The sequence below is a fragment of the Anguilla rostrata genome, chromosome 5, assembly GCF_018555375.3.
Source record: "Anguilla rostrata isolate EN2019 chromosome 5, ASM1855537v3, whole genome shotgun sequence".
Classification (NCBI taxonomy): Eukaryota; Metazoa; Chordata; class Actinopteri; order Anguilliformes; family Anguillidae; genus Anguilla; species Anguilla rostrata.
Genome location: NC_057937.1, coordinates 62,855,361 through 62,883,119, shown reverse-complemented (window position 1 = coordinate 62,883,119; position 27,759 = coordinate 62,855,361). Strand labels below are relative to the sequence as shown.

Genomic DNA, 27,759 nt, shown 5'->3' with positions numbered 1-27,759 from the left:
ACCTGCACAGTAGTGGCGAGAAAAGGAGAGAGAAAAAAAACAGCACAACAGGTTGAAAATTTCACAAGTTTTATTTATGTAAATAAGTACTGTACAGTACAAGTAACAGACTCACAGACTCTTTCTTAATACTTAAAATGTAAACAGACAATACTAAACACAAGAAATATTGACCAATGGTAGGACATAAGTTATTAATTTTTTTTTTTTTTTTTCATCAAACAACAACAACAAAAAAAAGCACGTGTTGTCTGTCTGTCTGTCTGTCTGTCTACTCCTTGAGCCTGCTTGTGCAAAGAAAGATCCTGGTGATGATTGGTCTTTAAAGTGCTTGGAATGAAGGATCGTCGGCACCGCCTTCCCCTTCCGTCCTGACCAATGGGAAGCAAGCTTTTATTCTGGTTGGCTCAGTCAGTCACTGCATCACCATTTCTCAGAAAGACAGTTTCGCGCTCAACAGTGCCACTGCATTGGTCACGTGGATGGCGGGTTGGCGGGGTCACGGCTCTGTGGACCCCCCCCCCCCCGTCCCCCCCGTCCCCCCCGTCGCCCCCGTCCCAGGAGTCGAGGTGTCACGGCCTGAAGGCAGACGTCATGTAGAAACGGGCAGTATTTCACATACATGCATTTAAGAACACGCGACTGCATGTGTGCATTTCACATGTAACACGCCTTGCGTTACACACGTAGAGAAACCCACACTTTCTCCACCATTTTTGATTGTACAGATAAATATTATTTGGGAAGAACGTTTGTATTTTTTCACAAGATTCGTCTGCCCCTGATTCTGCCCCCGCTCGTCTGCAGAATGACACGGTAGCTCATGTGGGAACCTCAGGAACGACATGGAGGACCGCTCTGGATCGGATTAATTTAATTATTCACTTAGTTAGCTATTTAAGAGGGTGCAGGCCCTCAGAGAGCACGCTCTGTGGATGACCCAGGGTGCACAGTCAGACACATGACACAGCTGTGGTATTTAGTACAGGCGTTATGAACACTTAGAACAGGGGTCTCAAACTCTAGCCCTGGAGGGACACTGTGCCTGCAGGTTTAACTCCAGTCCTGGAGGGGGCGCTGTGCCTGCAGGTTTAACTCCAGTCCTGCAGGGGGTGCTGTGTCTGCAGGTTTAACTCCAGTCCTGCAGGGGGCGCTCTGTTGGCAGGTTTTTTTTTCTTTCAGTCAGCAGCCGGTTTAGGCCTTTGGAGAAGGTGTGTGGATTCTTTGTTCGATGGGTGGCTTAAATGAAGCAGCTGAGCACAGAAACACACTGTGGGTCTAGAGTTTGAGGCCCCTGAAAGGAGAACCCCTTTCAAACGGTCAGCAGCTCCATGCTGCCCCCTTCTGGCTATAGACGGGCACTGCACCTCAGTAATGACTTTACATGTGCCAACCCACACCACCCCCCCCAAACATGCGACTCAGTTTCCGTGGTGATGACAGTAAATTTAAAACATTTCTTTTCTCTCAGTGTCACAAGCATAAAAACAGTATTTCCACCGAGAGGATTCACCTCAGGACGTCAACCGTCACAAGAGCAGTGCAATAAAAACACAAGCACAGAATTCTGGGATTGCGCACTAACGGCCCGCTCCCATGGCGACGGCAGCCCCCGCCCCCCCACCCCCCCGCCCCGTCAGAGCCGGGTCCGTGCCGACGCCAAAACGCATGCATCTACTCTCCAAAACACGTCCACAGACTGGCACCAGAGCAGAACGCTACGCTGTAACAAGTTTTTTTTTTCTTTCTTTCTTCTTATTATGATTTCATTTTTAAAAAAATACGCAACCACATATTTTAACCTCTTTTACTGACGGATTCGAGACCAGAGATTCGAAGGTCAGGGCTCTGATGTGTCACAAGGTGTTCGGCTCCAGAATCGTAACACCATAGCGCATAAGAAACCTCAAAAACATATAAAATATCTATTACAAAAAGTCTTTTGTCTGCCCAGTACGTTTCCATGGTGCACATCCTGCACTCGCAACAACTTTCTGATTGGAGTGTCAAAATAAAAGTCCCAATCTATGATGTCAGGTGGCAGTGTACTGGTCACAGACATGGCAGAGAAAAAGACTCGTCTGTCTTCACTGAAATCGTTAAAACAACTTGTTTTTTTCACGATACAAAGTTCCATATTTAAAATAATCTTTGTTTACTGTAATCATATTCAAAATAAAAATTTGAGATTTTCTGTAGATTGGCTCCTGACTCTTACACAACGTGAAAATGATTGCGTTTTTTTTTTTTTTTCGATATTAAATTCTGCACTTTGTACAAAAAAAGAGAAGAAGGCCCTGAAGTTATCATTGGCAACAGGAGGCTGGAATTGTGCAGACTGGCGTGTCCCAGCTTAACGAGCGCGCTGTCACAGCCCCGGGACAGCACTGCACCTACGAGAACAAACCGTGTTCCGCGTTCAAGTCTGTCGCTCGCCGTCCTTTCGACCGCAGCGAGAGGCTCCAGGCACTTCCTCGCTAACACAAGAGTGGAATTCTTTGTTTTGTTTTTTTTTCTTGCATTGAGTTGCATTGAGTTGCAGATTTGGCGGCGTCCTCTCCTGCTTCGGGCATCGGGGAGGGAGTCACCAAACCATTTTAAAAAAGGACTAAAAGACACAGGAAGGAGAAGCACACTCTCCTCGGGAGCTGCTCGCGGGGGACTGCGGATCACACAAAGGTCTCCTTGGCCTTCTCGTCCTGCAGGAAGGAGTCCAGCTGAGAGAGGTCCACCACGGCTTCCTTCCTGTTCACTGAAATGTCTTTAGAGTGGTCCTCGTCACTTTGGTCCTTGGCAAAATTAACAAACACCTGGAAAGAGAGAGCAAGGGGAAACAGAGGTGACTAACCCAGACTAACCTGAACACAAAAACACACACTGACCTAAACTAGACTGATGCTAACACAGATTTACCTAATCTAGACTGATGCTGAAACAGACTGACCTCATCTAGACCAATGCTAACACAGACTGACCTAACCAAGACTGATGCTAACACAGACTGTCCTAACCTAGACTGATGCTAACACAGACTGTCCTAAACTAGACTGATGCTAACACAGACTGTCCTAAACTAGACTGATGCTAACACAGATTTACCTAATCTAGATTGATGCTGAAACAGACTGACCTAACCTAGACTGATGCTAACACAGACTAAATTTCTGGGTCAGTGCACAGAAGAGCGTGAGGTGGACTTGGGCATGGTGTGGTGGTGTGGGCGGGGCCGTACTTGGTCGACGGTTGCGGGGGGGTGGGGGGGGGGGGGCAGTGTGGTGGGGGGGTGCGGGGGTGGGGGCGAGGGCGTGGGGGGACGTACTTGGTCGAGGGTGGTCTGGGACACGGAGTAGTCCTCGATGCGCAGCTGCTCCTTGTTCTTGGCCAGGATGCTGAAGATGCGGGCGAGCGAGGTGAGGGAGGAGGGCAGCTGGTACTGCAGCATGTTCCTGTGCTTCTCCTTCAGAACGCTGCCCGGGAGCTCCGCCTCGATGAACTCCATCACCGGGCCCAGGTCCGGGTCCACACCCGCCACCCGCAGCACGATGGTGTACCCGTCACCAAACCTGGGGGAGGGGGGGGGAGAGAGAGGGGAGGGGGCAGGGAGGGGATGGAGAGAGTGGAGGGAGAGGGTGGAAGAGAGAGAGAGACATTAGCCATGCACATTAGCATGGGTAAAAGAAAAGCAGGGGTCACACCAGGCTGTGTATTCATAAAGCATCTCCAGGTAAGGTGTTCTCACCTGTTCTTCAGGTGCTGCACGCTGCCCAGGCAACGGAACCTGCCGTTGACCATGATGGCCATCCTGGTGCAGAGAGCCTCACACTCCTCCATGCTGAGGGAGACAAAATGGCCGTCAGACCCAAGGCGGCGGGACAAGAGCACTGGCGCACTTAATTCACCTGCCACTAGGGGGCATTCTGACATTCCATTTTCATTCAACTGAATCTGAGTGAAGGGGGGCAGGGGCGGTCTCACCTGTGTGAGGTGAGCACGACCGAGCGGCCCTCTTTGATGATGCTGAGGATGCAGTTCCACAGGGCGCGCCGGGCCTTGGGGTCCATGCCGGTGGTGGGCTCATCCTGAGACAGAGAAAGAGAGAGAGAGGGGTTATGGTTAGAGCTGGAGCACACACACACACAAACACACACAAACCCACTACACACACACACACTCGCACTCGCACTCGCACACACACACACACACACAGAGCACTGTGTACTCACCAGGAAGACCACGGGCGGGCAGCCGATCAGCGCCATGGCGGTGGAGAGCTTGCGCATGTTCCCGCCGCTGTAGCTGCCGGCCGCTCTGTCCACGTACTTCACCAGCCCCAGCTTACGGATGCCCCACTCCGCCACCTGCAGGGACAGCACCGCACCATCATACCGCCGCCAAAACTACAGTTCCCATCATGCTCCACAGCTGGGCAGGAAGCAATGAACACTACAGCTCCCATCATCCTCCACAGCTGGGCAGCAAGCAACAAAAACTACAGCTCCCATCATCTTCCACAGCTAGACAGGAAGCAATCAAAACTACAGCTCCCATCATCCTCTGCAGCTGGGCAGGAAGAAGCTCACCTCACACACTTCCTTTTCCGGGACCCCCCGCAGGATGGCGTAGAACTCGAGGTGCTCACGGCCGGTCAGCAGGTCGTTGAGGGCGTCGAACTGCGGGCAGTAGCCCATGTTCCGGTGCACCTCGTCGATCTCCTTCAGCACGCTGCCAAACCCAGAGAGAGCGGAGCATTAGCCTTTCAGTCAGGAGTCACCAGAGAGAGCGGGGCATTAGCCTTTCAGTCAGGAGTCACCAGAGAGAGCGGGGCATTAGCCTTTCAGTCAGGAGTCACCAGAGAGAGCGGGGCATTAGCCTTTCAGTCAGGAGTCACCAGAGAGAGCGGGGCATTAGCCTTTTACCCAGGAGTCACCAGAGAGAGCGGGGCATTAGCCTTTCAGTCAGGAGTCACCAGAGAGAGCGGGGCATTAGCCTTTCAGTCAGGAGTCACCAGAGAGAGCGGGGCATTAGCCTTTCACCCAGGAGTCACCAGAGCTGTGTGTAACACGACCACATCACAGCATCCATAACCTACACCAACCCCCATATCAACCCTACAGCTCTGCTAACCCTGAAACCACAGGCTGCGAGACCTTTAACGTCATCTGGGCCTTATGTTAAACTACAGAATGATGTCATCAGGATGCCTGTCATCTGGTCCTTATGTTAAACTACAGAATGATGTCATCAGGATGCCTGTCATCGGGTCCTTATGTTAAACTACAGAATGATGTCATCAGGATGCCTGTCATCTGGGCCTTACGTTAAACTACAGAATGATGTCATCGGGATGCCTGTCATCGGGTCCTTATGTTAGACTACATAATGATGTCATCAGTGTGCCGTTGCGGGGCCGTTACGGTCGCAGAGACCACTCACCTCTTCCCTGCCAGGTAGGCCTCCCCGCTGGTCACCACAGAGTCTCCGGTCAGCATCTTAAAGGTGCTGGTCTTCCCCGCGCCGTTCACCCCAAGCAGGCCGAAACACTACAGAACCAGAGGAGAGAACGGTTCTGCACCCAGAACACAACCCAAGCACTGAAGGTGTACTGGACAGCCTAATCTAAATAAGGTGTGGAATGGGACACGATTCTTCCTCATGTACGAAATACTGACTTTTCAAACCATAAACCCTTCTGTAAATGGAATATCCTGAAAATACAGTAAGAATCTTTATGTGTCTGTGAAACTGGTCCTAAGGGTCTGAAAACAGAAACAGTATTTTCTGATTAAATGGGGAAAGTCTGCCCCCTGGTGGGAGGATGCGGTACCTCTCCGGGAGGAATGCCCACACACAGCCGGTCCACGGCAGGTTTCTGCTTCCTCTTGTACACCTGCAGGGAGAGAGGAGAGCGCAGCGCTTTAAAAACCAGGCCTGGCCTCACCTCAGCACCCCTCACTGCACCTGCAACCCCCAGCGTGGGGCCTGGCGGTCTCCACGGCGACGCCCTCTCACCTTGGTCAGCTGTTTGAGCTCCAGGATGTCGGTGTGGCCGCCGCCGCTGAGGATCCGCTGCCGCTCTCGCGCCACGTCCTCGTCCTCCTCCCCGATCGGGGTCAGCTTGGTGCTCAGGGACCTGGGGGGAGAGCAGGGGGGGGAGCAGCCTGTTACCCCCCTTTACACCAGCAGGGACCCCCCAAAGTCACGCATCACCCCAAGTACAGCCACACACCCCTGGGGCTCCATGCAGAGCTGGCTACCCTCTACACCATGGCTCAGGGATCCATTTCTGGACTTCAAGCCAACACAATTATCTAACTGGTTCCAGTCATTTACATCATCCGCCATTTCAGATACACCTCTTGATAAGCTTGTGAATGACAGATGCTCCAGTGTTGCCTGGGAAACGGTCTACTGTTTTCTAATCCAATGACTGAACCAGCAGGTGAATCTACGATCGAATACAGCAAAATCAGCCGGTGGAAACCAAAACCAGGAACGGACAGAGTCCTCCAGGATCAGGGTTCCCCGGCCTAGCTGTGAGCTGCACAGGTGAGTGGTCCACCTGTGTGGGCTGTGCTGCTCGTTACATACGCTTCCGTTCTCACCTTCCTCAGACAGGTGGGGGTGGGCGGGGTTTGGGGCTCAGACAGGTGGGGGTGGCGGGGTTTGGGGCTCAGACAGGTGGGGGTGGGCATGGGCGGGGTTTGGGGCTCAGACAGGTGGGGGTGGGGGTGGGCGGGGGCGGGGGTGGGCGGGGTTTGGGGCTCACCTGGCCTTGATGCAGAAGCGGTACTGAATCAGCACGGTTATGGTGAAGAAGACCACGCCCTCTATCGCCATGGCAAACAGGTTCTTCCCCACCATGTCCCAGGCCAGCGGAGAGTGGAAACGGTTCTCACCTGGGAACAGAACACACACTTACACAGAGCTCACCTGAGACCAGAACACACACTTACACAGAGCTCACCTGAGACCAAACACACACTTACACAGAGCTCACCTGAGACCAGAACACACACTTACACAGAGCTCACCTGAGACCAGAACACACATTTACACAGAGCTCACCTGAGACCAGAACACACACTTACACAGAGCTCACCTGAGACCAGAACACACATTTACACAGAGCTCACCTGAGACCAGAACACACACTTACACAGAGCTCACCTGAGACCAGGGTCCATCAGAACATGAATGGCTAACATCACTCTTTCTCTCTCTTTCTCTCTCCCCCCCTTCTCTCCCTCTCTCTCTCCCTATCTCTCTATCCCCCTATCCCTCTCTCTCCCTCTCTTTCTCCCTCCCTCCCTCTGCAGTGCATTATGAATATGGTCTCAGAACTCTACCCTAAAACAGGGAACCACTTCTACACTAACCCAACAAACTCACGTGACGTGAATTGTTCTCAATAATCCATTTGCATATATCTTTAAAAAATAAATTTCATTTTCTCAGTGAGCCTCACTTGGTTAAATGACAAATAATTAGCCACTCATTTTGGCTCCAGTATCCCATAATCCACCACCATCCAGGCACCATAGACGAAACCCCCTTATCTTACCGAATCTCTCCAGGGCGTCGGCCATGGCCTGGTTCTTCACCATGTCGATGAGCCCCCGCCCCAGGCAGAAGTGCGGGAAGATCAGGAACACGTTCTTCAGGATGTCGTTAACGCCGCCGACCTCCTGCAGGGGGTGATGGGGAAAAAAAAGGTCAGACACGGCACTCTTCTCAAAACGGAACCAGAAAACACCGCAACATACCGCATTTAAATACGTGAATTTTTAAATATAGATTTGCTGATGAAGGTATTTTGGCAGGTTGGGGTGAAAGGGGGTTTGTAAGTGAGTTTGAGCGCGTGTGCGCGTGCAGCACGCGTGTGGCCAGTCCCAGGGTGGGCGGGGCTTACGTTGCTGCCGAACAGCTCCAGGACGAAGGTGGACACGCTGCCGTTGATGCCGATGAGGATGTTGACGCTGGTCAGGACCACGTAGGCGGTGCTGGGGATCTTAAAGAAGAAGGAGGCGGGGTACATGAGCGGAGTGATGGACCACCTGCAACAGAGAGGAGACCCCGTTAGAGAAACACACGCACACAAGCGTACACACACACTTTGCACACACACACACACACACACACACACTATACACACACACACACACACCGTTAATTCAGTTCAGTTCAGTTTTATTTGTATTGCGGAGAACTGTCACAAAGACACTTTACAGAGTAGCGAGGCAAGAGACAGAGCAAAAAGAGCAAACAGAGCAAACACCAGACCTGAACCCCAAAATAGCCGGTACTCCCAGTGGGGAGAAAACCCTCAAACGGTGGCGAGAAAAAACTCCCCAATGGGAAGAAATCTCAAGAGGAACCCAGCTATAGAGGGGGAGCCCATCCTCCACTGGCCAGCCTGGTGTAAAGAGACACACACACACGCACATGCACACACACACACACACTATACACATACACACACACACACACACACACTCACACACACACACTCACCCGTAGAGCAGCAGCAGCAGGGCCAGCACTGGCAGGTTTCGAGAGGAGACGTAGGCCTCTTGTTGGAAGCAGACAAAAATGATGATGACCAGGGTTGCCGGGACAACGTAGTTACACTGGAACACAACAACGCACAGACACACCATCAGTTGCTGTGACAACAGAGTGAACGAGGTTGCAGCAGGGCCAAGACTCTGACGCAATACCCATTAGAACACCCATCAACACTAACCGAAACATGCAAAACAAAAACTGTATGCAAGCAGAATGTTGATCTGAATATTCATGCCCAGCATCTTCTAAAAACCTCTTTATAGGAGTTCAAAAGTTTAAAGCATTTCAAATATAATATGTGACCCAGATCTGTTGTAACCAGAACCAGAGTACTGCATGCGGACAACGCGCTGCAGTGCTCTGATGTGACCAGCAGGGGGCTCTCACCATGTCCCAGATGAAGTTGGCCAGCCAGTAGAGCAGGGGCTGCACTCCGCTGATGAACTGCATGTGCTTGGCCTTGTTGACGCGCTCCTGGATGAGGAAGACCACGAAGCTGGCCGGGACGAAGGACATGGCGAAGATCACGCAGATGGAGACCAGCACGTCCACTGAGGTGGTCATCCTACGGGGGCGAGGGGAGTCACATCACTGTTGCTAAGCAACTTTAATTCATTAAGACTGCATTTGTTCTATGGATGCTTTCGACTGTTTTCACTGTGTGTGTTTTTATTCTGTGTTCTACACATAAGCTAGTCCGATTGATTGGTTGGTTGGTTTGTGGAATGAATAGTAGGATGACTGATTGATCGGTTCATTGACTGGTTGGTAGATTTACTGATTGATTGGTTGGTTTGTTGATTGGGCAGTTGGTTGGTTGGTTAATTGATTGGTTGGTTTGACTGGTCGGTTTGCTGATTGATTCGTTAATTGATTAAACCAACTGGTTGGTTTGTTGTTGAGTTAATTTGGTTGGTTTGATTGGTCAGTTTGTTGACTGGTTAATTGATTGGTTGGATCTATTGGTTGGTTAACTGATTGGTTGGTTGATTGATTGGTTGGTTTGTTGACTGGTTAATTGATTGGTTGGATCTACTGGTTGGTTAACTGATTGGTTGGTTGATTGATTGGTTGGTTAATTGATTGGTTGGTTTGACTGGTCGGTTTGCTGATTGATTCGTTAATTAATTAAACCAACTGGTTGGTTTGTTGTTGAGTTAATTTGGTTGGTTTGATTGGTCAGTTTGTTGACTGGTTAATTGATTGGTTGGATCTATTGGTTGGTTAACTGATTGGTAGGTTCGTTGGTTGGTTGGTTTGTTGATTGGTTAATTGATTGGTTAATTGATTGGTTTGTTTGTTGGCTGGTTAATTGATTGGTTGGATCTACTGGTTGGTTAATTGATTGGTTGGTTGATTGATTGGTTGGTTAACTGACTGTCTGGCGTGTCGGTACAGAGACCGTTGGCGGTGTTCAGCGGGGGCGCAGACTTACAGCGCCACCTGGGACAGCTGCTCCTTGGTGAGGTTGAGCGGGTGGTTGAAGGCGGTGATGCCGAACTTGGCGGGGTCGCGCCCGGCGGGCAGGTTGGCGCGCAGGATGCCGTTGTTCATCACGTTCAGGAACGCCCCGATGCTGTGCCAGCCTTTGTTATTGAACCAGATCTGTGGGGGGGGCGGGGGGAGAGACACGGCCGGTCAGAGGGGTCAGGCTGGCTGACTCCAGCTAAAGCAAGGGAAGGAGCCAAGATCTAAAAACAGGACAGAACCGGTTTGAAGAAGCAGAAACCGAGGGTTGTTTTTTCCCTAGCTGTGGCAGACAGGAAGATGACTCATTCATTGATTTATTTAAAAGGAAAGCGCTGTTAGTAAAGGGTTATCGCAGGTCGGGCCACTCGTCCCAGGATCACGATCCTCCCTGACGCACGCCCAGCCTGCTTAGGACAGGGGCCAGTCAGGCCACACAAACATCCAGCTCCTCTTTACAGGGGAAACCGTGAACTCCTGACCTGCTGTGCTGGAACTCAGCCACCCTCTTCGCAAGAAAGAGAGAGGGACAGAGAGAGAGGGAAGTGAGAGAGGAGGAGGGAGGGAGTGAGCGAGAGAGAGACAGTGAGAGAGTAGGACAGAGAGGCTAGTGAGAGAGAGCGAGAGAGAGATAGTGAGAGAGTAGGAGAGAGGGGGAGTAAGAGAGTAGGAGAGAGTAGAAAGACAGAGAGAGTGAGTGAGAGAGACAGAATGAGAGACTGCGTGTATGCTTTGGCAATATCTACAGATGTATTTCATGCCAATAAAGCATTTTGAATGGAATTGACTGAGGAAGTAGGGGCGAGTGAGAGAGAGAGACTGGAGAGTGACACCCCTACACTAGCTTTCTGTGGACTCACCTTGACGTTATCTTTGGTGTCCAGGCCCTGGATGAAAGTGGACAGACTCCCAAGGAAGCGGTCGGCTGCAGCACCCTGAAAAACAAATTTAAAAAACCGTTCAGTGTACTGGTCACCCTGAGCACCACTCTGTCAGTCAATCGCACTCAGCCAATGAGGGCTGGGGGGAGGAGCCGAAAGAGGGCGGGGCTACCTTCTCCAGGCTGAACCGCCTCCGGATCTGAGAGATGGCATCGTCAATCTCATCGGCAGGGGGGAGGAGCTGGGAACTCCGGGCGCCCAATGAGAATCCACCATACCTGCAGGTGACACCGCAACGAGTGAGCAGCAAATAATAATAACAATAACAAAACTACTGCAAGAGCAATAATAATAATAAGACATCTAAGCCTTCTACACAGAAAGCCTGTATGAGGCTCCCGAAACATTCCCCAGAAAAATAAAACCCAGACAAACGTACCGGAATTCGTTCACCCAAAGCTTATTCTTCAGGCTGCGAAGAGAAAAAGCAGAAATGTGCTTAATGTCAGGAACCAGTGAGATCTGAATTCATGTGAAAGATGTGCCCTCCCTGTGTATAAATCCGTTTGGGGGGGGGGGGCGGACTGGCGCAGGGGTACGGGGTGCCGCACCTCTTGCCGATGATCTGGGCGTAGGTCTTCACCAGGTAGTCCGAAACGTTTCGGCCCGTCAGGTTCTGCAGGGTGTCTGTGGAGCTGAGCTTCTTCTGCACAAACACAAGGGGGAGACTGTGAGCTCCAACAGCCACCAACCAAACTACCGCCAGGGTTAAAGGCAGTAAGGTTAGGGGTAGGGTTAGGGGTTAGGGTTAGAGGGGGCAGGGTTTGGGGTTAGGGTTAGAGGCAGTAGGGTTTGGGGCAGTGGGTTCGGGGTAGTAGGGTTTGGGGTAGGGTTTGGGGTGTTGGGGTTTGGGGTAGGGTTTGGGGCGGTGGGTTTGGGGCAGTGGGTTCGGGGTAGTAGGGTTTGGGGTAGGGTTTGGGGCAGTGGGTTTCGGGGCGGCAGGGTTTGGGGTAGGGTTTGGGGCGTTGGGGTTCGGGGCGTTCCTGGTACCTGGGGCGGTGGCAGGCCTCCCGCTCCAGCGGGACATTCCGGAAGCATCTTTTTGCGGCCCTCACAGCTGCACTCACACAGGGGAGAGGGGTTCTCCATGCTCCAGTTCCCCCGGCTGAACATCTCCATGACGCTGTCCGGGACCTCCGGGGTGGACCAGTGCTCCTCCCCCATCTCACACGGGACGTCCCTGCAAGGGGCAACATGCAGGATGGACCGGGGTTTACTTTTGGGACAAAAAACCTCCTGGTACAACATGACGACATGCGTGTTCAAGCTCAAAAGATGGCACATAAAGTCTTTACTAAGAACTCTGGAAGTTTATTGTGATGTACAGAGGAGACGGGACGGGGCAGGACGGGACGGGGCGGGGCGGGGCGGGGCAGGACGGGGCGGGGCAGGCGCTTACGGAATTGGGTCTCCTTCCATGCACCGCGTTCCGAATCCCGGCCTCTCCATCAGGGCGCCCAGCAGCCTCTGCGTACTGGAATCTTCCGGAGCGTCGTTGCTGGAGGAAGAGGAAGAGCCACATTAAAATGGTCTTCGAAACTTCTATTAATTTACTTCTTATTCTGTGCTAAACAGCCCGATCACTCTATACTAGAGACCATCCACTCTGTGTCCAAGGCCTGAAGTGGCTCCTGATTCATCCCTCAGTGAAACTGGCTGAAAATTCTCTCCCTCTCCACCTCGGCTGATGTGTGTGGTGAGCGTTCTGGCGCAAAATGGCTGCCGTGCCTCACCCAGGCGGGTGCTGCACATTGGTGGCGGCGGGCCTGGAGGGTTAGGGAGGTAGGGGGCTTGCAATGGCGGGGAGTCTCTGCTCGTACCTGATGAAGGTGAACTGCTCGTCGTACATCCAGGGCTGCAGGGCCAGGCTGGGGTACTTGCCGAAGGGCGGGACGATGAGGCTGAACACCAGGGCGATGCAGACGAACACGGCCGGAAGAACGATCTACCGGGCGGGAGAAACGCGCCGATTACACAGGGAAAACCCGGAAAACCCGGAAAACCCACCACCCCGCCAAAAACGAGAGGGTCTCAGAGCGGGTAGCACAGCAGAGCGCTGCAGGCAGGTGAGGCTCACCTGAGCGAAGAAGCCTTTCCTGGAGCGGCGTGCGTACAGGAGCCTCTTCCACAGCAGAGCCACGAACTGCTGCCTCCTCAGACTCCAGCCCTTGACCTGGTACGAGCCCTTACCGTCCGCCCCGCCCAGCCAGTCCGTCTCCCGCGACTCTGCAGCGAGAAACCACGCGCGGGGTCACCCACGGCAACGCAAGCGTACGCGCGCATGCACACATACTCTCTCTCTCACTCACACACACACACACACACACTCACTCTCTCTCTCACACACACACACAGACACACTCTCTCTCTCACACTCACACACACACAGACACACTGCACACACACACACTCTCTCTCTCACTCTCACACACACCACACACACACAACACACACACACACACACACAGCTGGTTGGCTGTACCTGGGTCTCCCTCAGAGTCGTTGAAGTCGAGGCCGTCGTCCTCGGTGAAGGGTCTCAGGCAGCTCTGGTGATCTCCGAATGCGTGGCGTCTGTGCCTGCGCAGCGGGATGGTGCCGTCTGCAAGAGCACAGACCAGTTACACCCCGTCTGCTAAACACACACACACTCACACACACACACTAATATATACTACACTCACACCACACACACACATATATTATATACACACACACACTCACTCTCACTCTCACTCTCACTCTCACTCTCCTCCACTCACACACACACACACACACACACACACACACACATATATATACACTCACACACACACATATATATATATACGCACGCGCACACACACACACATATATATACACTCACACACACACATATATATATATACGCACGCGCACACACACAATAACCCTTTCTTGCTTTCTGCCATGTCGTACCTGAAATCTCAGCATCAACCCCGTTGTCCTCCGCGACCTTCAGGAAAATCTACAGACACAGAGGAAGTGACATCATCACATCGGAACAGCTCATTCAGATGATCTAAGTAATGGTAATGGAAAAAATAAAATAGTAATGATTATGGTAATGGTAAAGTTAGAGTAATGGTTATGGTAATGGTAAAGATGAGGGTAATGGTTATGGTAATGGTAAAGATGAGTGTAATGGTTATGGTAATGGTAAAGGTAAGTGTAATGGTTATGCTAATGTATCTTTAATGGTTTTTTTTTACATTTTTTACATTTAAGACACGTATTTAAGTTATGGTAATGGTGTAAACTCCGTACCTCCTCCAGGGTGGTGTCGGAGACGCCGTAGCTGGAGATGCCGAGGTCGGACAGGCGGTCGTCCAGCTCGTGGAAGAGCTCCACGAAGGCGCCGGCCTTGGCGGACTCGTACGGCAGCACGTAGGTGAGCTCGTGGCCCAGGTCCTCCACCATGCGCGCGGCCGGCACGTGCTTGAAGATGACGTTGGAGATGAGGGAGATGTCTGGAGGGGGGGAGAGACGAGGGCGGGGGGGATCAGTCTGAGGGGCGGGGCTTGGGGCTCACGTACACCAGCACTTTTACGTCACAGACTCCGCAACATTGCTGAAGGGCTAAGGTTGGGTAACCATGGCGATGTGGAACCATGTGACTCCGGCTTACCAATGGTGGTCGTGTCGCTTTCGTGGTCGCTGCCCAGTCCTGCATCTGAACTGCTCTCTGATACGCTGTCCTCCTGCAAGAGGGTCACATGACACTTAGCCCCCTCATCCAACGACATACGGCGTTTACAGCTGGCCAATCGCATTACAAGTTAACATGTTCACTGTCGTCTTAGCCAAGTTAATCGATATCATGACCTTTCAGAAAATGACTGAATTGTAGCCTGGGAGGAGACATTTTGTGCAGTAACAGAGTCTGGGTGAGAGTGCCCCCGTGTGGCCGGGAGGAGTGACTGCGGCTAGCCCACCTTCTTGATCAAGGAGACGGTGGTGCTGGAGTTGCGGCAGGAGCTGAGGGACAGGTCCAGGTCCTTCTTCACCAGGGTCAGGTAGTAGCCCGTGCCCAGCTGGTTCTTCAGGAAGAGGGAGGAGCCGGCGCAGCACAGCTTCCCGTGGGAGATGATGGCGATACGGTCTCCCAGGATGTCCGCCTCGTCCATGTGGTGCGTGGAGAGGATGATGGTGCGACCTGGGAGAGAAAGAGAGAGAGAGGGGGGGGGAGGGAGAGAGAGACAGAGAGACAGAGAGAGAGAGAGAGAGAGGGGGCACGACTGCGTCAGAATCCACCCAATCAGAGCAAGCGTGGCCAATCAGAGCGAGCTTGGCCAATCAGAGCCAACACACGCAATCTTCACCTCTACATCAGTTATTATTTTTTGATAGCTGACCACCTTGTTGTGACCACATATAGAAACGTATATGTAGGGATTGTATGTGTATATATAGGTATAGTTACCTTGGCGATACTTCAGCAGAAGGTCCCAGATGCCTCGGCGGGAGTAGGGGTCCACCCCAGCGGTGGGCTCGTCCAGGATGACGACCTTTGACCCTCCGACGAAAGCCAGGGCCACAGACAGCTTCCTTTGCATCCCCCCTGTGAGAGTTCATCAAAATTAAATATATCATCAATATACTGTAAAGGTTCACAATACACGAGAGAATATTTAAACTTTTTATCAGATATCAGATATTACTATTTGTAAATAAATTGCTTGCTGTGACGTTTGTTTATCGTTATATTTCTGCAAGCCGTCTACAGCTTTACCACATCGTTAACGCTGGACGAGGTCATGTGACAGGAAGCGGGGCGCGGGATTGGCTCACCGGACAGCGTGCTGGTCCTGGCCCCGCGTTTGTGCGGCAGGCCGATGTCGGCGACGATCTGCTCCATCTCGGCCTTCACCGCCTCCTCCGGCAGGCCCTTCAGCCGCCCGTAGAACCAGACGTGCTCCTCCACGGTCAGCCTGGGCAAGGAGGCGGGGGGGGGGGGGGAGAGGGGGAGGGAGAGAGAGAGAGAGTAATTCAGTAACTTCAACATTGCAGTGAATGAACTAAGGGAGAAAGCACGCAGGGCCTTCTACGCCATAAAACGACAAATTTGTGTAGAGATTCCAATTAGAATTTGGCTTAAAATCTTTGGAGCTGTAATCGAACCAATTGCTCTTTATAGCAGTGAAGTGTGGGGTCCACTCATCAGTCAAGAATTTGGCAAATGGGACAAACATCCAATTGAAACCCTGCATGCAGAATTCTGTAAACATATCCTGAAATTACATAGAAACACAACAAACAATGCATGCAGGGCAGAATTAGGCCAATACCCATTACTTATCAAAATACAAAAAAGGTCAATCAAATTTTGGAAGCACCTAAAACAAAGTGACCCCCACTCATATCAATACAAAGCCCTGCAATACCAAGAGTTGAGCAAAGCAAACAATCCCCTCACTCAGCTGGTCCTGAGCCTTAGTTCCCCACATACACTAACACACACTAACACCTCACCTGCTCAGGATCAGAACAAAACTACAAACATAATTAGAATAAACCAAATTGCAACACAGCTGAAACAGAATTATATAACCTACTGGGAAACTAAAACAAAATTGCAAAGTAAAATGAAATGTTATTTGGCCCTAAAAAGACAGTATGCTGTAGCGAACTACCTGACCACAGTTACTGACAAAAAACTGAGAACCACCTTGACGAGGTACAGACTCAGCGAGCACCACTTAGCCATAGAAACTGGCAGACACAGACAATCATGGTTGCCAGAAGAAAATAGATTGTGCCAACAATGCAAAGGCAACCAAATTGAAACGGAAAAACACTTCCTAATGGAATGCACAAAATTTGACCAAATTCGCCAAAAATTCTACCAAAAAATAATCCAGAAATGTCCCCAATTCAATGATATACCCAATGACGATAGATTACCCTACCTATTAGGAGAAGAAAAAGGCTGCTGCATATTAGCAGCACAATTTGTGTTCTCTTGCCATACTCTGAGGGACAATGTGTGACCACCTCATGCACTCATGCACACATTTACACACAGCATACACACGTACAAGCAGACACATAATATTCACTCATGCACATAACACACAGATAGTCAGACACACACACACACACACCTAACATCACTTACTGATATTTTTGTATATATTTTTTTTATTTTTATTTTATTATTTTATTTTATTTTTTTAATATAACGGATTAACTGTATATAGTTGTATGTTATAACCACTGCTTTGGCAACACAAGTGCCTATATTTGTCATGCCAATAAAGCACTTTGAAATTGAAATTGAAATTGAGAGAGAGAGAGAGAGAGAGAGAGGAGAGGGGAGAGGGAGAGGAGAGAGGAGAGGATGGAGAGAGAGAGGAAGAGAGAAGAGAGGAGAGAGAGAGAGAGAGAGAGAGAGAGAGGGAGAGAGAGAGAGAGAGGAGAGGGAGAGAGAGAGAGGAGAGAGGAGAGAGGGAGAGAGGAGAGAGAGAGAGGAGAGAGAGAGAGGAGAGAGAGAGAGAGAGGAGAGAGAGGAGAGAGAGAGAGAGAGAGAGAGAGAGAGAGAGAGAGAGAGAGAGAGAGAGGAGAGGAGAGAGAAGGAGGAGAGAGAGAGAGAGAGAGAGAGAGAGGAGAGAGAGAGGAGGAGAAGAGGAGAGAGAGAGAGAGAGAGAGAGAGAGAGAGAGGAGAGAGAGGAGAGAGAGAAGAGAGAGAGAGAGAGAGAGAGAGAGAGAGAGAGAGAGAGAGAGAGAGAGAGAGAGAGAGAGGGAGAGAGAGAGGAGAGAGAGAGAGAGAGAGAGAGAGAGAGCGGTCAGACTGTACTCACACACCGTACATGTGGTCTTCCGTACCGGAGTCTGTATTTAAAATCTAACGGACCCAAACCCCCCCCTCAGGACGAGCCGGGACACCTACATGCTGAAGAGGACGTTGTGCTGCGGACACACCCCCAGGCTCTGCCGAATCGTGCTCAGGTCCTTGCGGATGTCCTTTCCCAGGATGTAGGCGGTGCCGGAGGTGGGCGGGAACAATCCAGTCAGGATCGACCTGCGTACAGGCGCACTCATTAAACACACACACACACACCTGCGTACAGGTACACTCATTAAACACACACACACACACCTGCGTACAGGTACACTCATTAAACACACACACACACCTGCGTACAGGTACACTCATTAAACACACACACACACACACACACACACACCTGCGTACAGGTACACTCATTAAACACACACACACACCTGCGTACAGGTACACTTGTTAAACACACATACACACACACACCTGCGTACAGGTACACTTGTTAAACACACACACACACCTGCGTACAGGTACACTTGTTAAACACACATACACACCTGCACACCTATTAAAACGCAAGCCAACAACTAGCACTGTGAAAAATGAAATGCTAATCTCTGTGTGATGGCATCGTTCCTGTGGCACAGTAAAGAGCCCGGTTCTGATTGGTGGATGTGGTCAGAGAGGTGCAGTGTGATTGGAGGACGGGTCCTTCCCGTGGCTCAGTAAAGAGCCCGGTTCTGATTGGTGGATGTGGTCAGAGAGGTGCAGTGTGATTGGTAGATGGGTCCTTCCTGTGACTCGGTAAAGAGCCCGGTTCTGATTGGTGGATGTGGTCAGAGAGGTGCAGTGTGATTGGTGGAGAGGCGGTGCCGTGGGCCTTACATGGTGGTGGTCTTCCCGGCCCCGTTGTGCCCCAGGAAGGAGGTGATCTGCCCCTCGTAGAAGCCCAGCGTCAGCCCGTCCACGGCCAGCTTGTTGCCGTTGCGATACACCTTGACCAGGTTCTTGATGAAGACTCCGGGCTGCACGTGACCGGGCTCTTCCTCGATGCACACGGCTGGGGGGAGAGACGCACGCCCGTCAGGTACGCCACGCGACTGCGCTCGCCTCTCCTATCTTTGACGTGCCGCTCAAACCAACTCCATTTCAGTTCCAGTTCCAGTTCAATTCCAAAACTGGAGCTGAAACTGAAGTGTTCTTTTCTGAAACATTCTCCTCAACTCCAGCTCTTAGCTTTGGTTTCACACCCTTCCTGTTCCTGCTTTGGGCAGATTATAGGGTAACACCCCCACACCCACTCCCCCCGGTTCCCAAACAGGAAGTCGAACCCGGCTTACCGTCAGCGTTTCCTCGCTTCCCCACCGGGGCGGCCATGTCGCCCGTCCTGTCCTCCCCACACCAGTAGGATTTGGTGAAGGGGAAGTACCAGGGCCGCGGGATCCCGTACATGCCTGCAGGAGAACCACAGTTACCATGGAGACGCCGCGACGGAACCAAAGCTGGGGGAACATGTCAGTTCGCTACTCGGTACAGAACAGTGTCTGTTAGCTGTCAGGTTGCAGACCTCCGGAGAACGTGTGCATGCGCTTTACAAATTTTCTTATCCACTTAGAAATTTCAAATCAATTAATCAAGATCAATCAAATAAAAAGAACTGGTTTAGTTTGTGAGCGCCCCCTGCAGTACGTACCGGGGAAGACGGCCTCGATGTACCAGGTCATGACGCCGTAGAGGAAGGCGTCGAAGAACATGAGCGCGATGGAGGTGGTCAGGCTGTAGTTATCCTCCTCCATCGGGCTGGAGAGGAGGTTGCCCCACTGAATCCCCACGCCCTGCTCCTCAAACAGGGCAAAGTACTCGCACCCGAACCCAAACGCCACCGGGGACAGCAGGCTCTGCGGGAGCGATGAGGAAGAGGAGGAGCGAGGAGGAAGAAAGAGGAAGGAGGGCAAAGGTCAGCACAGGCAGCAACATCACCAACTGTGGCTCTATCACAGCTACACGTTACCCAGCGAGTGTGAGATGTGTTTTCAGAACGAGCGTCAGCCTGACCCACTCGAGTCGTGGCGCTATCGATTCTGAGAGAACCTTTAACCTTTTAGGTGTGACATCACAGGTTTGTGAACAGAATGCTGTTCACTGAACATTCTAATGCTGATGTAACAATCGCTGCTGGTGACTGAAAGCAGTAGAGTTCTACAGTTCTAGAACACCGACTTAGAATTCTGAAGCAAACATTCCAAAGAACCCGCTCTTCAGAGGGTCAAAAGAACGTGAGGAGACGTGCTGAAGGCCGAGAGCAGCGACGGAGTCGGGGGTCAATCTGAGGTCAAACGGGTGTTCCCGGGGCGACGGGCGCGCACACTCACAGCGAAGACTTTGGCCCCGAAGCCCACGTAGTCCTGCCAGGCCACGCACAGCACGTAGGGCAGGTAGAGCGTGAAGTAGATGATCCCGCCGCACGCCGCCGCCAGGTTGGCGCGGGAGAAGAGCGTGCTGATCAGGAAGCACTGCATGATGGTCACCACGGCGAACGAGCTCAGGAACAGGAACACCACCCCGGGGTCACTGTAGGGCAGGAGATTACCCATCTGCACAGAGAGGGAGAGGGAGGGAGGGAGAGAGCGGGGGGGAGGGAGGGAGAGAGGGAGTGAGGGAGAGGGAGAGGGAGAGAGGGAGAGGGGGAGAGAGGGAGAGATGGAGAGAGAAGGAGAGAGAGGGGGAGGAAGGGAGAGAGAGAGAGAGGGAAGGAGTGGACATCAGCAATCCAGCAGCCAATCCCACCCAGGCTGTTCAGGGCTTTGGTGTTGCAGGCAATCAGACCTGATGATGCTCTGTCTTCAGCTGTGCAGAAAAGTGTGGCTAAGGGGTGGAGCCGCAGGCATGTGGGCGGGGTTAGGGGGCGGGGCTTACCTTCAGAATGAGCACCAGGAAGGAGGCGCTGATGAGCAGGGGGATGAGGCTGCTAATGAACCAGCTCAGCCACAGGATGCCGTTGTTCAATCCCATGATCCTCATGGTCTCCTTCAGCCGAGCCTCCTTCTCGTAGACCACGCCCTTGATGATGATGGCCACCGAGTACATCCAGGCCAGCGTCATGAAGAGCGGCATTGAGCGGCTCATCACGCGAAGGAATCTACAGCCAATCAAAATACAGCCATCAGAGGCACAGCCAATCAAAATACAGGCATTAGAGCCACAACCAATCAAAATACAGGCATCAAAGCTACTGTACATCCAATCAAAATACAGGCATCAGTGCTGCATTCAAGTCTGAGACTACGCAACTGTATCAGGACAATTTGATCATTTGGCTGAAGGTTCATCGAGGGTTGAGAAGTTCAACAGATAATAAAGCAGCCTGTTATGCAGACAGACTATGAGCAGAATCAGATTATAAGAGAAAGACGACAAACAGGGGTTTTCCCACGAGACGTTAAATGATCTGATTCACTGACACGTTGTTGGGAAAACACTGCAGACCGTTCCATGATGAACGTAGCATTCCAGCAGAGCCAAAGCAAAGCAAAGATTACACCTTCAGAAACGCTAGCCTAGCCGCAGGCGGCGCACAAGGCGCCATCCCGACCAGCGCAGGACTACAGCTGGAAAACATCCCGTGGGTGCAGGCTGTGCTGCGGAGCAGGGGCCGGCCCGCTCACACACTCCGCTCTGTGGGTGCAGGCTGGCCCGCTCACACACTCCGCTCTGTGGGTGCAGGCTACAGAGCAGGGGCTGGCCCGCTCACACACTCCGCTCTGTGGGTGCAGGCTACAGAGCAGGGGCTGGCCCGCTCACACACTCCGCTCTGTGGGTGCAGGTGGCCCGCTCACACACTCCGCTCTGTGGGTGCAGGCTGTGCTGCGGAGCAGGGGCCGGCCCGCTCACACACTCCGCTCTGTGGGTGCAGGCTGTGCTGCGGAGCAGGGGCCGGCCCGCTCACACACTCCGCTCTGTGGGTGCAGGCTACAGAGCAGGGGCTGGCCTGCTCACACACTCCGCTTAATTATAGCCCTGACCTACTTGGGGCAGGACGGTATCGATTGCGGCAGGATACGCCCGGCAGACCTTCTAAAACGTGCGGCGGCCTCTAAAGATAGCTCATAAGCACGTGTGAGCGAGCTGTCGAGATTCCTGCCTTTGATGCCGAAGTCACAGCGTAACCACGCCGACACAGCCTGCTGCATCATGTGACCACACCACTGTGTCACCTCAAGTTACTCATTGGCTCAGCACATCCCTGTATCGAGGGCACTGTACAATATTTACACACGGCGCGGTTGCACACAGCAGCGCTGCGTATCCCACTGAAGCAGCACAGGGTGAGCACACAGCCCAGTGCTAGCGGTGCACCTGACCGCAGGGGGTCGCCGCGGGGGGGGGGGGGGGGGGGGACTCACATGTCGTCCACGTAGCAGGGGTACGGCATCTGCTGGATGTACACCCCCATCTTCTCCCGGCTGCCCGTCACGGCCCGGATGATTCCGTGCTCGATGACGTCCTGGAGGTAGGAGAACCCGCCCCAGATGTAGCGCAGGTCTTCGAACGGGTCGGCCCTGGGGCCGGGGTCCCAGTACCTGCAGGGACACGGGCAAGCTTTAGCGTAGCCCAAAAATCTGCCTCAGAAGTCACCTGACCTCACCCTTACATTCCCCATTCCCCGCCCCCACAGCCCCCAGACCCCGCCCCCCAGCACCCCCAGACCCCACCCCCACAGCCCCCAGACCCCACCCCCACAGCCCCCAGACCCCGCCCCCGCAGTCCCCAGACCCCGCCCCCGCGGGCCCCAGACGATGGCGGGAAGTCACATACCCGTCCTTGATCTTGTTGGTGCGCTCCACGTTGTCGATGTCCATGCGGATCTTGTAGTTGACGTTGTCCGGCAGCTCGGAGCTGTTGGAGTGGATGTCCGGGAACACGATGCCGGCCCAGAACTTCCGGTCGTCCAGCAGACGCATGGACTTGTTCACCAGCCGCTCCTCGTTCGCCACCGGCTCCAACTTATCCAGGTTCACGCACTTTACCCAGAGAACACAGACAGGACCACTGAGTGACTGAGCAACTGAGTATGAGTGAGCTACCGAGTGAGTTACTGAGAGAGTTACTGAGTTAGTGTGTATGAGTGAGTTACTGAGTACGAGTGAGCTACTGAGTGAGTTACTGAGAGAGTTACTGAGTTTGTGTGTATGAGTGAGTTACTGAGTACGAGTGAGCTACTGAGTGAGTTACTGAGTTAGTGACTATGAGTGAGTTAGTGAGTGAGTAACTCAGTAACTGTATGAGGATAATTTGATCATTTGGCTGAAGGTTCATCGAGGGTTTAGAAGTTCAACAGATAATAAAGCAGTCTGTTCACAGACAGGCCATGAGCAGAATCAGATTAACAGAGAAAGACGACAAACAGGGTTTTCCCATGAGGCAGTGGCTAAAAGATCTGATTCACTGACAAGGTCACAGTGACTGGGCAGAACTCAATGCCTTTCAAACACAATAAGAAGCACCGGGTTTTGACCGTAAATAACAGTCAACTTTGTACCAATTAATAATTAAGAGGTGAACTGCATGTCAGGGAGAGCATAACAGCGTCAGAAGCAGCTGACTCAGCCATTTCCCCATTGTGTTCCCATTTTAAGAAGGAAGATCTGATGACCCAAGATGGCCGAGCTGTTCCACAGTAGCTGTGTGTGTGTGTGCGTGTGTGAGTGTGTGTGTGTGTGTGTGTGTGTGGTTGTGCGAGTGTGTGTGTGTGTGTGTGTGTGTGTGAGTGTGTGTGTATATGAGTGTGTGTGTGTGTGTATATGAGTGTGTGTGTGTGTGTATATGAGTGAGTGTGTGTGTGTGTGGTGTGTGTGATGTGTGTGTGTGTGTGTGTGTGTGTGTGGTGTGATGTGAGTGAGTGGTGTGTGTGTGTGTGTGTGTGTGTGTGTGTGTGTGTGTGTTTTGAGTGGTGTGTGTGTGTGAGTGTGTATATGAGTGTGTGGTGTGGTGTGTGTTGTGTGGGGGTGTGTGTGTGAGTGTGTGTGTGTGTGTGAGTGTGGGGTGTGGGGTGTGTGTGTGGTGTGTGTGTGTGGTGTGTGAGTGTGTGTGTGTGTGTGTGTGATGGTGTGTGGTGAGTGGGGTGTGTGGAGTGTGTGAGTGTGTGGTGTGTGTGAGTGGTGTGTGTGTGAGTGTGTGTGTGTGTGTGTGTGTGAGTGGTGTGTGTGTGATGTGTGTGTGTGAGTGTGTGATGTGTGGTGTGTGTTGAGTGGGTGTGTATTGAGTGTGTGTGTGTGTGTGAGTGTGAGTGTGTTGGGTGTGTGAGTGTAGTGTGTGGTGTGTTGAGTGTGTGTGTGTGTGTGTGTTGGTGTGTAAAGAGTGTGTTTTGAGTGTGTGTGTGAGTGTGAGTCTCACCTCCATGAAGCGGGAGACGGTCTGCACGGCCTGGTCCGTCTCGTTGAAGACGTCCCGCCAGGTGAGGGCGGAGCCTGGGGGCCGCGGGTCCTCCGAGCGTTTGGACAGGAAGGCGGAGACGTCCTCCACCCTCCAGGACGTCCCGCTCAGCTGGGCGTTAAGGAAGCGGGCGCTGGCGTTGTTCTGGAGCAGGGTCTGCTCGGAGACACGATCACGCAAATCACATCAAATCAGACGCAGTTCATCTGAGCGTTCCACACAACATCCATCCCACCGGGCGTCAGAGCGTTGCCCTGCCTAAAAGGAACAACAACCTATCAGAGGACAAATCACGTTTCCCCAGAAACCACAAACAACTGCCATTTCACAACAACAATGCAGCAGAAAGGATTTAACATGTTAACGCTTAAAATACCTCCATAAATAACCCTAGCAAAACACAACAGCCCATGGATTTAAGTCACTCCACTTAATCCCGAATTCTCAAGGGCAAAAGAGTCGAGTTTGGAGCGTGACACGCAGGAGTGTACCGCACCGCTCCACCAGAGGGCAGTGCCGCGCCGTGCCAGAGCCACAGGAGCCGGAGAGAGGAACAGAAGTGCTAAACCGGGACACACCAGCGTGAGGCGCTGTACCGCAGATAAAGGCTCCAGATATAAACAGGCATTTTGTAAAGCACTCGCGACCTGCGCGAACTCAAATAAAAACCCACCGCAAACCGCCACGTAACTCTTGACCGCTGTCATCGTATCTCCACGCATTGTTGAGGGCTCAAAATGGCCTCCTAATATCAGGACCTTTATCAGAGCTCAGCATAACCCAGCCACTCACATTAATTAGACACAGGTGGCATGCCTTTTATCCTAATTTACAGTAAACTGGGTATTTTTTCAAAGAAATGCATGTTAGGTGCACTCCTGCAGTTGCCCTTGACCAAGGCACTGGCCTCAGAACTGGAGTTGATCCCCGGGCGCTGCACTGTGGCTGCCCACTGCTCCTAAGAAACTAGGATGGGTCAAAATGCAGAGGACAAATTACCCCACGGGGTTCAGTAAAGTTTATCTCTATCTATCTTATCTTAATGAGCCCATTTGCAGCAGAGATGTTTATGTATTTGTTTGTTCCCCGTCCGTACCCCCTGCCAGTGGAGCTGTAGTGCTGTAGTGCTGCTCTACTAAAACACGCTGCGCACCCGACATGAACCTGAAGAACAAAATGTTCCCCAGAAATTAGCTCAATGCAGCTGAAGAGTTCTATTCACAGCGAACCGTTCTGTCTCACCCAATCGGATGCCCAGATAATATTTATAAAAAGCGGAAGAGACTCAGAGAAGCGGTTTACAGCAGTGGAGCGGGGAATCGAGCGAGGCTGTGTCTGAGAGAGCTGCAGGTTCAAATCAGTCAGTCTGGATAAGAGCGTCCACTCTGCACGTGATCAGCTGGGTCAAAACAGCAAGGAAGCGCAAATTCTGGCTTGTAAATAGTGTTGGGTAGTGTGAGTTGGGCAGGGTGTGTTGGGTAGTGTGCGCTGGGTAACGTGTTGGGTTCTGGTGCTGGTGTGTGCTGGGTTGCGTGTTGGGTAGTGTGAGTTGGGCAGGGTGTGTTGGGTAGTGTGGGCTGGGTAGTGCGCACTGGGTAGGGTGTGTTGGGTAGTGTGGGCTGGGTAGTGTGCACTGTGTAGCATGTTGGGTAGTGTATTGGGTAGTGTGCATTGGGTAGTGCGTGCTGGGTAACGTGTTGGGTTGTGGTGCTGGTGTGTGCTGGGTAGTGTGAGTTGGGTAGTGGTGCTGTTGTGTGTTGGGTAGCGTGTTGGGTAGCGGTGGTGGTGTGTGTTGGGTAGTGTGTTGGGTAGTGGTGGTGGTGTGTGTTGGGTAACGTGTTGGGTAGTGGTGGTGGTGGTGTGTTGGGTAGCATGTAGGGTATTGGGTAGCGTGTTGGGTAGTGGTGGTGGTGTGTGTTAGGTAACGTGTTGGGTAGTGGTGGTGGTGTGTGTTGGGTAGCGTGTTGGGTAGTGGTGGTGGTGTGTGTTGGGTAATGTGTTGGGTAGTGGTGGTGGTGGTGTATGTTGGGTAGCGTGTTGGATAGTGGTGTGTGTTGGGTAACGTGTTGGGTAGTGGTGGTGGTGTGTGTTGGGTAACGTGTTGGGTAGTGGTGGTAGTGTGTGTTGGGTAACGTGTTGGGTAGCGGTGCTGTACGGTGCGGCTGACCCACCCGGACCAGGTCCATCTCCTCGCTGTTCTCCATGAAGTTCCAGACTTTGGGCTTCATCTCGTCCCACATCCCGCCCAGGTCCCGCAGGACCCCCAGCTCCTGAAACGTCCTGTTCACCTGGGGGTGGGGGGGGGATCATTTTAACACACCTGCTCACTCTAAAACACAGAGCTAAAGAGGCTATTGACTGAAATAATACCATATACCATGCATATTGAGCGATGTGTGTGTGTGTGTGTGATTCACACTGTATACTGAGTGATGTGTTGTGTAAGCGTGTGTGTGTTTCTCTCTCTCACCTCTTTAATAACTTCTGTGTGGTGGCGGTGTGTGAGTGTGTGTGTGTGTGTGTGTGTGTGCGTGTACACTGCATACTGAGTGCTGTGTGTGTGCGTGTGTGTGTGTGTGTGTCTCTCACCTCTTTAATAATCCTTTGTGTGGCCGGGGTGTCGGGGGTGTAGAGGATCTTGCCGATGAGCAGTGGTTTCAGGGCTCTCCAGATCATGCGGGAGATGGGGCTGGACTCCATGTTCTTCATCATGCTGTTGCAGTACGGAGCTGTGGGGGGTGGGGGGTGGGGAGGGAGGGGTGTTAGGACAGGGGTTCCCAAAATTTCTGAGCCCTCCTTTTTGCAGTCAGTTGTACTATTCATGTAAAACAGCATTGGGTATACTACGTGAATTTCACAATTCATTCAGTTCATGGAAATAAATGCTGTTTTTTTTACGCAAATAACGTTCTGTGGGCATTTTCCATTCATGAGCTGAATTCAAATACACCTCCTGAACCGACAGACATGAGATACAAATGGCCCCCGCTCCAGGTGCAGTCAGACTGAACACGCCGACTCATTACGGTTAGCCTCATAGAGCAGCTCAGGGAACTGGGTCTGCAGCTCAGAGGTTGCAGGTTTGATTCCCAGGCAGGACATGGCCATTGTACCACTGACCACAAACATCCAGTTTTAAATACGAGCTGGAAACAAAGACTGTTAGCTGAGTACGTAACCGTGGTGACGAGCGTTTGCCGAATGCCGAAATGCAAACGGGTCACACCCGTGTCCCCCCCCCCCCCCGTGGCACTCACTGGAGGAGTTGTCGGGGGGGGGTCGGGGAGGTTGGGGGGGGGGGGGGGTTACTCACTGGAGGAGTTGTCGGGGCGGGGCGGGGTGGGGGGGGTGGGGGGGGTACTCATGGGGAGTGTCGGGTCACGGAGGGTTGGGGTTGGGGGCGGGGGGGTTACTCACTGGAGGAGTTGTCGTAGACGGACACGGGCTCCTCGTCGCTGCCGTTGCCGTGGTTTCCGAACAGGGCCTTGTAGTTGTTGTCCTCGTACCAGTTGAGCGATTTGATCTTGAGGCCGCCGCCCTCGGGGTGCCCGCACA

The 27,759-nt window shown here is 52.3% G+C and overlaps 1 protein-coding gene across 2 annotated transcripts in view; it reads right to left on the bottom strand.

Annotated features, from left to right (window-relative positions):
* Nucleotides 1–52: 52 nt before the first annotated feature.
* abca1a (ATP-binding cassette, sub-family A (ABC1), member 1A) overlaps nucleotides 53–27,759 on the bottom strand; it is a 54,382-nt gene continuing 26,675 nt past the window's right edge. For both annotated transcript variants that reach the window (XM_064337671.1, XM_064337670.1), the window contains exons 9-50: nucleotides 27,622–27,759; nucleotides 26,794–26,933; nucleotides 26,376–26,492; nucleotides 24,166–24,360; nucleotides 22,588–22,793; nucleotides 22,176–22,352; nucleotides 20,689–20,911; nucleotides 20,145–20,366; nucleotides 19,466–19,670; nucleotides 19,113–19,226; nucleotides 18,658–18,832; nucleotides 17,878–18,009; nucleotides 15,780–15,919; nucleotides 15,412–15,549; nucleotides 14,924–15,144; nucleotides 14,617–14,689; nucleotides 14,256–14,458; nucleotides 13,908–13,956; nucleotides 13,456–13,572; nucleotides 13,051–13,199; nucleotides 12,794–12,918; nucleotides 12,373–12,471; nucleotides 11,964–12,153; nucleotides 11,525–11,619; nucleotides 11,353–11,385; nucleotides 11,086–11,191; nucleotides 10,893–10,967; nucleotides 10,001–10,170; nucleotides 8,953–9,130; nucleotides 8,512–8,627; nucleotides 7,910–8,054; nucleotides 7,562–7,685; nucleotides 6,767–6,896; nucleotides 6,010–6,130; nucleotides 5,825–5,887; nucleotides 5,434–5,540; nucleotides 4,581–4,722; nucleotides 4,224–4,358; nucleotides 3,976–4,079; nucleotides 3,740–3,832; nucleotides 3,320–3,563; nucleotides 53–2,810 (exon numbers count right to left, since the gene is read on the bottom strand). The exon at nucleotides 27,622–27,759 is cut by the window's right edge and continues 106 nt beyond it. In XM_064337671.1, the coding sequence (XP_064193741.1) occupies nucleotides 2,670–2,810; nucleotides 3,320–3,563; nucleotides 3,740–3,832; nucleotides 3,976–4,079; nucleotides 4,224–4,358; nucleotides 4,581–4,722; nucleotides 5,434–5,540; nucleotides 5,825–5,887; nucleotides 6,010–6,130; nucleotides 6,767–6,896; nucleotides 7,562–7,685; nucleotides 7,910–8,054; nucleotides 8,512–8,627; nucleotides 8,953–9,130; nucleotides 10,001–10,170; nucleotides 10,893–10,967; nucleotides 11,086–11,191; nucleotides 11,353–11,385; nucleotides 11,525–11,619; nucleotides 11,964–12,153; nucleotides 12,373–12,471; nucleotides 12,794–12,918; nucleotides 13,051–13,199; nucleotides 13,456–13,572; nucleotides 13,908–13,956; nucleotides 14,256–14,458; nucleotides 14,617–14,689; nucleotides 14,924–15,144; nucleotides 15,412–15,549; nucleotides 15,780–15,919; nucleotides 17,878–18,009; nucleotides 18,658–18,832; nucleotides 19,113–19,226; nucleotides 19,466–19,670; nucleotides 20,145–20,366; nucleotides 20,689–20,911; nucleotides 22,176–22,352; nucleotides 22,588–22,793; nucleotides 24,166–24,360; nucleotides 26,376–26,492; nucleotides 26,794–26,933; nucleotides 27,622–27,759 (5,870 nt within the window). In that variant the 3' untranslated portion in view covers nucleotides 53–2,669. The remainder of the gene's footprint in view (nucleotides 2,811–3,319; nucleotides 3,564–3,739; nucleotides 3,833–3,975; nucleotides 4,080–4,223; nucleotides 4,359–4,580; nucleotides 4,723–5,433; nucleotides 5,541–5,824; nucleotides 5,888–6,009; nucleotides 6,131–6,766; nucleotides 6,897–7,561; nucleotides 7,686–7,909; nucleotides 8,055–8,511; nucleotides 8,628–8,952; nucleotides 9,131–10,000; nucleotides 10,171–10,892; nucleotides 10,968–11,085; nucleotides 11,192–11,352; nucleotides 11,386–11,524; nucleotides 11,620–11,963; nucleotides 12,154–12,372; nucleotides 12,472–12,793; nucleotides 12,919–13,050; nucleotides 13,200–13,455; nucleotides 13,573–13,907; nucleotides 13,957–14,255; nucleotides 14,459–14,616; nucleotides 14,690–14,923; nucleotides 15,145–15,411; nucleotides 15,550–15,779; nucleotides 15,920–17,877; nucleotides 18,010–18,657; nucleotides 18,833–19,112; nucleotides 19,227–19,465; nucleotides 19,671–20,144; nucleotides 20,367–20,688; nucleotides 20,912–22,175; nucleotides 22,353–22,587; nucleotides 22,794–24,165; nucleotides 24,361–26,375; nucleotides 26,493–26,793; nucleotides 26,934–27,621) is intronic.